General features: G+C 54.7%; 1 protein-coding gene across 1 annotated transcript in view; it reads right to left on the bottom strand.

The window, feature by feature from the left end:
- Positions 1–10,631, bottom strand: part of FRMD8 (FERM domain containing 8) — a 26,035-nt gene that overhangs the window by 4,412 nt on the left and 10,992 nt on the right. Inside the window, exons 7-9 of the mRNA XM_017893790.1 lie at positions 8,850–8,973; positions 7,824–7,967; positions 3,662–3,866 (exon numbers count right to left, since the gene is read on the bottom strand). Of these exons, the coding sequence (XP_017749279.1) occupies positions 3,662–3,866; positions 7,824–7,967; positions 8,850–8,973 (473 nt within the window). The remainder of the gene's footprint in view (positions 1–3,661; positions 3,867–7,823; positions 7,968–8,849; positions 8,974–10,631) is intronic.

Here is a 10,631-nt window from a genome sequence, read left to right as displayed (position 1 = left end):
AAAAAAAAAAAAAAAAAAGAAATCATCAGTAATTCAGGAAGGAAATCTAAATACGATCAAGCATGTAAAAATTTGCAATCGATCAGGCACGGTGGCTCACCTGAGGTCAGGAGTTCGAGACCAGCCTGGCCAACATGGTGAAACCCTGTCTCTACTGAAAATACAAAAATTAGCCAGGCATGGTGGCAGGCGCCTGCAATCACCGCTACTCGGGAGGCTGAGGCAGAGAGAATCGCTTGAACCCGGGAGGCGGAGTTTGCAGGGGGCCGAGATCGCGCTATTGTACTCAAGCCTGGGTGACAGAGTGAGACTGTCTCAAAAAAAAAAAAATTTCCAATCTCACTGTGTTCAAACACCAGCCCAGACAAGTTCCCTTTGGCTCGGAATGATTACACTCATTGTGGGTGAGGGCATAGGAGGCAGACGCCATCTTCTTTGCTGCGGAGGGTACACCTGGGTACAACCTCTCTGGAAGGTGGCAGGTATGAAAAGCCTCTTCAAAATCAGCATATTGCCCAGGCATGGTGCTCACATCTGTAATCCCAGCACTTTGGGAGGCCAAGGTGGGAGGATCATTTGATCCCAGGAGTCTGAGACCAGCCTGGGCAACATAGTGAGATGCTGTCTTGACAAAGAATTTAAAAATCAGCCGGGAGTAGTGGCTCATGCCTGTAGTCCCACCTACTCAGGAGACTGCAGGAGGAGGATTGCTTGAGCACACAGGAGGTAGAGGCTGCAGTGAGCCTTGACTAGGCCATTGCACTCCAGCCTGGGCACCAGAGTGAAACCCTGTTTAAAAGAAAAATCTGCACACCTTTACAACAGCAAGGCCATTTCTAGGAATGTATCCTGAGGAAACAGTTCAGATTCTAAGGAAAGACTTTGCTGTAGATGTGCTGTTTAGAAAAGCTGAACGCTAAAAACTGTAATGCCCACAAGCAGAGGACTAGGTGAAAATGAGCGTGCTAAAACCATGCTAAGGAATGCCACACAGTGGTCCAAATTACACTGTAGAAAAAGTTTGCTTTTTCTGATTATAAAACTTATTCTAGGGCCGGGCGCGGTGGCTCACGCCTGTAATCCTAGCACTTTGGGAGGCCGAGGTGGGTGAATCACCTGAGGTCAGGAGTTCGAGACTAGCCTGACCAACATGGAGAAACACCATCTCTACTAAAAGGACAAAATTAGCTGGGCGTGGTGGCGCCTGCCTATAATCCCAGATATTCGGGAGGCTGAGGCAGCAGAATCGCTGGAACCCGTGAGGTGGAGGCTGCGGTAAGCCGAGATCACGTGACTGCACTCCAGCCTGGGCAAGAGTGAAACTCCGCCTCCAAAAAAAAGAAAAAACAATTATTCTAAAAATTACAAGACTTGTAAAAGATTTACATGCTCCAACAAGTACAAAGAAAAAGTCAAAGCTACAGCCACTGATGGCCACAGCTGGGCCGCCCCGCCTCATGCGCGTGGCTGCGCACATGCTGTCCTGTTACTCATTTCTTTTTTTCTTTTGAGACAGTCTCGCACTGTCGCCCAGGCTGGAGTGCAGTGGCTCGACTGCGGCTCCCTGCAAGCTCCGCCTCCTGGGTTCACGCCATTCTCCTGAGTAGCTGGGACTACAGGCGTCCACCACCACGTCCAGCTAATTTTTTTTGTATTTTTAGTAGAGACAGGGTTTCACCGTATTAGCCAGGATGGTCTTCATCTCCTGACCTTGTGATCCGCCCACCTTGGCCTCCCAAAGTGCTGGGATTACAGGCGTGAGTCAACGTGCCCAGGCTACTCATTTCTTTTTTTTTGAGATGGAGTCTCACTCTGTTGCCCAGGCTGGAGTGCAGTGGCGCAATCTCGGCTCACTGCAAGCTCTGCCTCCCAGGTTCACGTGATTCTCCTGCCTCAGCCTCCCGAGTAGCTGGGACTACAGGCACCTACCACCACACCTGGCTACTGTTTTGTATTTTCAGTAGAGACGGGGTTTCACCGTGTTAGCCAGGATGGTCTCGATCTCCTGACCTCATCATCTGCCTGCCTCGGCCTCCCAAAGTGCTGGGATTACAGGCGTGAGCCACCGCGCCTGACCTATTTATTTATTTTTTTTTGAGACAGAGTTTTGTTCTTGTTGCCCAGGCTGGAGTGTAGTGGTGTGATCTTGGCTCACTGCAACCTCTGCCTCCTGGGTTCAAGCGATTCTCCTGCCTCAGCCTCCCAAGTAGCTGGGACTACAGGCGCCCACCACCACACCCAGCTAATTTTGTATTTTTAGTAGAGATGAGGTTTCTCCATGTTGGTCAGGCTGGTCTCAAACTACCGACCTCAGGTGATCCGCCCACCTTGGCCTCCCAAAATGCTAGGATCACAGGCGTGAGCCACTGTGCCCGGCCAGGGTATTCCTTTTTAAAAATAGGGTCTCGGGCCAGGCGTGGTGTTTCACGCCTGTAATCCCAGCACTTTGGGAGGCCGAGGCGGGCGGATCACGAGGACAGGAAATCGAGACCATCCTGGCTAACATGGTGAAAAGCCATCTCTACAAAAAATACAAAAAATTAGCCGGGCATGGTGGTGGGCACCTGTAGTCCCAGCTACTCGTGAGGCTGAGGCAGGAGAATCGCTAGAACCGGGGAGGCAGAAATTGCAGTGAGCCGAGATCACGCCACTGCACTCCAGCCTGGGCGACAGAGCGAGACTCCATCTCAAAAATAAATAAATAAATAAATTAATTAATAAAAAAAATATATATAGGGTCTCATTGTTGTCACCCAGGCTGCAGTGCAGTGGTGTAATCGTAGCTCACTGCAAACCTCCAACTCCTGGGCTCAGAGATACTCCTGCCTCATCAGCCTCCCAAGAAGGTGCACTACAGGCATATACCACCATGCTTAGCTAATTTTAAGTATATTTTGTAGAGACAGGGTCTCACTCTGTTGTCCAGGCTGGTCTTGAACTTCTGGGCTCAAGCGATCCTCTTTATCTTGGCCTCCCAAAGTACTGGGATTACAGGTGTGAGCCACTGTGCCCTGCCTGGGTACTGTATTTTTACCAGCTGCACTGAACACCTCAGGATGCGGTCACAACAGTGATTTACCCAACGCTTTATTTATTTATTTATGAATGAGACGGAGTCTTGCTCTGTCTCCCAGGCTGGAGTGCAAAGATGCAATCTCGGCTCACCGCAATCTCTGCCTCCTGGGTTCAAGCGTTTTTCCTGCCTCAGCCTCCCAAGTAGCTGGAATTACAGGTGCCTGTCACACACCTTGCTAACTTTTTGTATTTTTAGAAGCGACAGGGTTTAACCATGTTGGCCAGCCTGGTCTTGAACTCCTGACCTCAGGTGATCCTCCTGCCTCGGCCCCCCAAAGTGCTGGGATTATAGGCGTGAGCCACCGTGCCCTGCCTACCCAACACTTTAATAACAGATGTTGAGTAGTTTCCCGGATCACATCCTGGACGATGCTGCAGAACACGTCTGTGGTGCAGCAGTGAGAAGGGACAGGAAAGGCACTATGGCCAAGGCCCAGGCTCGCGCTGCTCACAGCTGGGTCTTGAGATGGAGGCCAGCTCACACTGGGTCTGGAGCTGCTCTGCAATGCCTGTCCTCAGGAACGCCCCCTGGCGTGTGCATGTGCATGCATGTTTGTGTGTGTATGTGCACAGAAGGGCTGCTCACCGTCTTCCACGTAGTCGATGGTGGAGAGATGCTGGATCCGGCTGGACACCACGCTGCCCTGCCTCCGCAGCTTGGGGCGCTCAACAGGAGCCGGTGAGGAGCTGGGGTCCGAGGGCGGGCCCGTCGCACTGTCCTGGGGGCCTGCGGGCTCCGCCACTTGGCTCAGTTCAATGCAGTACTCAATGAGGCTGCTCATCAGTTCGGCCTAGGGAGGAGGGGGCAGTGTGACGCCTGGCCAGACCCCCCTTCCATGCCTGTTGCTGAGTCTGAAATGAGCTCTGCTCTCTGGTTGGGGAAGCAGGGGAGGGGACACACATCGCTCAGGAGGGAGGGAGTGGGGAGGCAGGGGAGCTGTCCCACTTGGACGACTGTGAAGGTGAGTCCTGGTGGATGAGGAGGGGTCCCCAGGTCTGGGAGTTCGGGTGGGAAAGAAAGAACCTTCCAGTCAGAAGGCACAGCCCAGGAAGGCCGACCCTGTGGGCAGAAGAGGTGGGGAGGGAGTGAGGGGAAAGGAGCCTGGCTGCTGCAAAGAGGAGGAAGAGTGGGGAGGCGGGGTGGGGAGGCGGGGAGCGCTGGCTGGGAGGAAAAACTGCAGCCAGGAGGAAGGGGCGAGATGTCACCGGGGCAGGGGCGGGCGGCTCCCTGCCAGCACATTCCTCAAAAGTGACTCTTACTCAACAGGTGTGAAGCATGAGGCACACTGACAGAAAAGATACAGCAGCCAGGTACCAGCAGGCACAGCTGGGCACCAAGGACAGGGCCCTCAGGGGTCTGAGGGAGTCACAGACAGAAGGCATCAAAAGGGTGGTGCCCCTCAGTCAGGGCGCAGGTGTTTCCCGAGTGCCTCCCACGTGCCAGGCACTGCTGCAGGCCTAGGATAAGGTGAGTCCAACTAGACAGAAATGGTCACCTGTGCTCCTGACTGGTGGGGCTGGGTCAGACGCTGGGAGTGGCCCTGCGGAGACTGGCCTGGCTCCTGCCTTTCTAAGGGCAGCTACAACCCCTCTGGGTGGGTGAGGGGGGCACTGCTGCCTGGCCCAGAAGGAAAAGCAGAGGCCTGGTGGACTCTCCACACTCCCTGCCCTCAGCTCAGTCCACCTGCACTCCTCTGCTCACCGAGCGGACTCCACCAGCCAAAGGGCAGTGGGCTGGCGAGGGGACGGCAGCTGGTGGGGACAGAGTCCTGAGGTGCAACCATAACAGGGAAGCCTTCTGAGTTCCCTAGAACAAAAACTCCTGCACAGCAACATGCCTCTGAGGCTCAGGGAGCCTGCCGTTCAAATGCAGCTGAAAGAGGAAGTTCCGTTGAATGTCCGTCCAAGAAAAAACTCAGCAAGCCAGGGTCAGAAAGCAACTTCCTCAACCTGATTAAGCACATCTCTGAAGAACCCACAGCAAAATCCCACTTATTCAGTGAAAGACAATGCTTTCTCTCAGGCCGGGTGCGTCAGGGACGCCTGCTCACACCTATCCATCCTACACTGGGGGTCAGAGGCACTGTCAGGCAAGGCAAGCAAGAGGCACAGATTGGAAAGCGAGACCCAGCTTTCTCCACTCACAGACCACACGACTGTCCACATAGAAAGTCCCAGGCCAGGCCGGGCGCCGTGGCTCATGCCTGTACTTCCAGCACTTTGGGAGGCTGAGGCGGGTGGATCACCTGAGGTCAAGAGTTTGAGACCAGCCTGGCCAACATGGTGAAATCCCATCTCTACAAAAATACAAAAATTAGCTGGGCGTGGTGGCAGGCTCCTGCAATCCCAGCTACTCAGGAGGCTGAGGTGAGAGAATCGCTCGAACCTAGGAGGCGGAGGTTGCAGTGAGCTGAGATTGCGCCATTGCACTCCAGCCTGAGCGACAGAGCGAGACTCAGTTTCAAAAAAAAAAGGCCCAGGCAGACACAGGGGCTCACGCCTGTAATCCCAGCACTTTGGGAGGCCAAGGTGGGAGAATCATTTCAGCCCAGGAGTTCAAGGTTAGCCTGGGCAACATAGTGAGACCTTGTCTCTACAAATATAATAAAATAAAGTTAGCCTGGCACGGTGGTGCACACCTGTGGCTTGAGATGATAGCTTGAGCCCAGGAGGTTGAGGATGCAGTGAGCTATGATTGCGCCACTGCACCCCAGCCTGGGTGACAGAATGAGAGTGTTTCAAAAAAAACAAAAACAATTATATTTCTATACAAGGAAATGATCAATTGGAAATTGAAATTAAAAACAGTGGCATTTACAGTAGCACCGAAAGAAAAAAAAAACAGGGATAAACCTAACAAAATAAATAGAAGCTTTGTATGCTGAAAACTATAAAATACTAATGAAAGAAATCAGAGACAAATAAATGGAGATACAGAAATAAATGGAATGGAAGACTTAAGAGGTCAGTTACCTCCAAAGTAATCAATGCAATCTCAATAAAAATCCTAGGCAGCCTTTTTCCAGGGGGTGAATGGGGAAGCGTCCTAGAAATCAACAAGCTGATGCTAAAACTTCTATGGAAATGCAAAGGAACTGGAATAACTGAAACCATTTTGAAAAGAACAAAGTTCTGAACATCAGTCTACCTGATTTCAAGACTTATTATAAAGGTTCAAAAATCAGTATATCATGTGATTATTAGTGAAAGACACACATAGATCAGTGGTTTAGAAGAGGGAATCCAGAAATAGACCCACATATGCACAGCCAATTGATATTCAACAAAGAGGTCAGGGAAATTCAACGTCTTTTTTTCTTTTTTCTTTTTTTTTGAGACAGAGTCTCACTCTGTTGCCTAGGCTGGAGTGCAGTGGTACCATCTCAGCTTACCACAATCTCTACCTCCCGGGTTCAAGTGATTCTCGTGCTTCAGTCTCCCAAGTAGTAGCTGGGATTACAGGCATGTGCCACCACACCCGGCCAATTTTCCGTATTTTTCGTAGAGATGGGGGTTTCGCTATATTGGCCAGGCTGGTCTTGAGCTCCTGGCCTAAAGAGATCAGCCCACTTCGGCTTCCCAAAATTCTGGGATTACAACCATGATCCACCGAGCCCGCCAATTCAATGTCTTTTCAACAAATGACACCGAAACAATTGAGAATCTGTAAACACGAACATGAACATTGACCTGTATATCACACCTGATGTAAAATATTGACTGGGATGGCTGGTAGGCTTATATTTATACAACTTCCACAAGAAAACGTGACAAAATCTTTGTGGTCTTGGGTTAGGCAAAATTTCTTAGGAAACAAAAAGCATAAACCAGTCTCCGTCTCAAAAAAAAAAAAAAAAAAAAAAAAAAATTGTGAACTTTGAACATAAAGGTGAGAATATCTTGGAGTTCAAAGCCATGAGGCAGGGAGAGGAGTGCCCTCGAGGGGGGCCAGGAAAATGGGGAGAAGCAAGGGAAGCTGGGGGAGGAGGTGGCTGGTGGGGGCGGAAAGAAGCTTCCAGGAGCGTGTGGTTAAGCTGAGAAGGGGGAGGGGCCTCCTGTGGCAAAGCAGAGGCCCATGGGGCTAGGAGCAGCCCCCAGCGTGGGAGGTGCGGGGTGGGGTCTGGCTGTGAAGGGAGGGGTGAAGGTGGGGAAGGGCACCAAAAGGAAGCTGGAGAGGTGTGGGATGAAGGATCCAGAGAGACCCGAGATGAAGGCAGGATGGGGTGGGAGCAGTCCTGAAAGGGCCCTGTGGCAGGGAGGGGCCTCGGATGTGACCCAAGTGGGAGAGGAACGGGCAGGGGAGGGAGGCTGGGGTGGAAGAGGTGCTCGGTGCTGAGTAAAACACGCCGAATGAAGGGGAAAATCAAACACAGGCTTGGAGAGGCCCAACGCTTCCACGCCCACCGTGGGTGACTGTGAGCAGGGTCACAACAGCACTGCTCTTGGGGACAGGAGGGGAGGGTGCAGGCTGGTCTCAAAGCACTGGGCAAGCCCTCAACAAACAGCTGCCCGAACCCACAGCTGCCACCGCCACCGGCGTGGAGTCCGCAGACCAGGCCTCCTGACCTCCCAGGGCGGCTCTGGGTCAGCAGGAGTCAAGGCACCCCTTGTGCCCAGGCCGCTTTCATCCTCAGGCCCAAGGCAGCTTCTCACCTCCTTCCCCTGCCAGCCTGGTGCGTCTAATCGTCTGGGACCCAGGGCACCTGGGCCCGGCCTCCCCACTCGTGTGCAGGCACCACCCGTGCTACCTGCTTGGAGTAGATCTTGAGGAGCTTGTTGACAGGCGTGCCCTCGCTGTCTCCATCGAACTCCAGCCACAGGATGGGCTCCTCCTCCTCCGGGGAGGTGTGGTCCCACGACAGCTCCTGGAAGCGCAGGCCCAGCAGGACGTGCTGGCCAGCAGGAGACACAGAGCCAGGCTTGACCCCTGGGCAGAGGTCTGCTCCCCACCCCATCCCACTCAGACACCACCAGGAGGGGACACCTGGCCAGGGCGTGTGCCTCTCCAAGGCTGAGTCTACATTTGTTCGCCTGTTTCTCTAAGGAGAGAGCCTCAGCTTTCATCAGAGCCTCCCGGGGGCTGCAGTCCAGGGAGGCTGAGATCCCCTCGCCCACAACAGTCCCACCAGCAGACCAAGCCCCTGACAGCTGGTGATGCACGTGGGGGAGGAGGCAGGTGGGGAAGGTGAGCCTCTTCTATGAGGTCAGCGGTGGCACCTAGCATGAGGCTGAGCTGGGCCCTGCCTCCCAGGGCACAGATGGCAGGAGGGGCTGAGGTCCCTCTTCCGGGACAACCAGAAGCCAGTCAAAACTCTTCTGCTGGCTTAGGGGTGAATTTCTGCCCAGGGACAGGTAATCTGCCCCGCGGGGCTGGCTGCTGACACGGCCCTCTACCCAGGGCTGGCCACCAAACGCAGGGAGAAGAAGACATGGTCAGCCCAAGAGGGCTCCCCAGCAACGGGGTCTTCTGGAGCACCAGGCTGCTCTCTAGCCATCAGCCAGGCAGAACAGAGGGCCCTGCTGCCCTCCCTCCACTCAGGGGTGGAAGTCCCAGCTGCGGCCTCCCCTGCCCCGGCCACGCCACAGCCTAGCATGTTGGGCAAGAGGACCCAGGATCACCCTCAGGAGCTACAAAGACATCTGAGGGAGGCAGGGTCCCTCCCAGACAGTCCGCCCACCTTGCCCCCAGGCCCCCACAGGCCCAGAGGAACCAGCAATGCCTAAGTCAGGAGCCCCTCCCATCCTCTCCACCCTGGAGGAGCTGGGGGCGGTACCTTCTCTCTGTTGTCGATGACGTGCACGCCTTCCAGACTGATGGCCACAGAAACTGGCTTGCGCCCACCCCGGTGCAAAAAGCTTTGGGCCGGCTTGTCAACCTCGCCGTGGAAGAAGGCACATCTAGGGAGGGGACTGGGGTCAGCCTCCGGCCGGCACCAAAAATGCTGAGGGAGGCTGCTCGAGGCCCCAGCCTGGGCCCTGAGAAGCTTCTGCTGTTTGGGTGACTAAACCCACTCTGGCGAAGGGAAAAACGGAGGTGGGATGAAAGGGAGGCTTCGTGGGGAGGCAGCATCTGAGCTGGCAGTGTGGAGGGAGAAGGGCCTGATGGCACACAGAAGGGTGGGCACTGCAGGCGGAGGGAAGCACGTGGCCCCAGGCGTGCAGCAAAGCCAGTCATGTGGGCCTGGCACTTGGTCTGGGGGCCGGGGCTGCGGCAGGTGGCCAGGAGAGCCTGCTGGCCACTGTCCGGACAGACACCTTTCAGCAGCAGAGGCCTGCTGCGAAGCGCGAGGAGGTGAGGAGAGTGTCTCTGGGGCTCAAAACTGAGAAGAGCTGCCGCCTGTCCCTCCTGCAGGCTCGCCTTCTCCCATCCCTCGGGTTCACCCTTGCCCTCACCACCCACTGAGCCAGAGCCCAAGTTAAACCCCGCTCTCTCCACACAAAGGGACGGAGCTGGACACCAGCACGGGCCACCTTGAATTCCTAGGGCCGTCCGCTCCAGACTCCTCTGGAAGACTTCTGTCCCCCAGGCTCAGCTGATGGCCAGACCTCCGATTTCACTGAGGAAACCGAAGCAGCCAGGAGAGGGCCACCTGCCGGTCAGCACACATGGGCTGTCACCTCCACCTCAAAATCACTACAAGACCTGTTTCTTGACCCCATTTTACAGCAGGGCTGTGACAGCTGGTCACACTGTCTCCATCCCTGCTCATGCTCGCCCACCAGGCTGGAGCCCACATACCTCGCCGGCTGCCAGGAGGACAAGCGGGACGTGCGCTCAGAGCTACTGTGGGTGGAGCCCTCCTGCCTTGCTAGGGGCCCAGGGCCCCTTCTTACCTGGCCCACACTTGCCTCCCAGCATCTCTCCAGGCTTCAGGTGCCATCCATATGCATAGGATTCACCAAATATGAGCTCCAGTTCAGACTGCACTAGACACCAGATGCCCACTCGAAGTTGCCAGTGGGGCGTCTAACAAGCATCTCAAAATCAACATGTCCAAAGCAAGCTCCCAGCCGGGCACGGTGGCTCACGCCTGCAATCCCAGTGCTGTGGGAGGCTGAGGTGGAAGGATCACTTGACCCCAGGAGTTCCAGACCAGCCTGGGCAACAGGCAAAACCCCGTCTCTACACAAAATACAAAAATTAGGCTGGACATGGTGCCTCCCAGCACTTTGGGAGGCCGAGGCAGGCGGATCACCTGAGGTCAAGAGTTCGAGGCCAGCCCGGCCAACATGGTGAAATCCCATCTCCACTAAAAATACAAAAATTAGCCAGGCGTGATGGTGCGTGCCTGTAGTCCCTGCTACTTGGGAGGCTGAGGTAGGAGAATCGCTTGAACCCGGGAGGCGGAGGCTGCAGTGAGCCAAGATCATGACATTGCACTCCAACCTGGGCAACAAGAGCGATACTCCATCTCAAGAAAAAAAAAAGGCCGGGCGCGGTGGCTCACGCCTGTAATCCCAGCACTTTGGGAGGCCGAGGCAGGCGGATCACAAGGTCAGGAGATCGAGACCACAGTGAAATCCCGTCTCTACTAAAAATACAAAAAAAAAATTAG

This window comes from Rhinopithecus bieti, unplaced genomic scaffold (assembly GCF_001698545.2).
Source record: "Rhinopithecus bieti isolate Rb0 unplaced genomic scaffold, ASM169854v2 scaffold_1017, whole genome shotgun sequence".
NCBI classification, from domain to species: domain Eukaryota; kingdom Metazoa; phylum Chordata; class Mammalia; order Primates; family Cercopithecidae; genus Rhinopithecus; species Rhinopithecus bieti.
The sequence above is the reverse complement of the archived record's forward strand: the minus strand, read 5'-3'. Positions and strand labels throughout refer to the sequence as shown.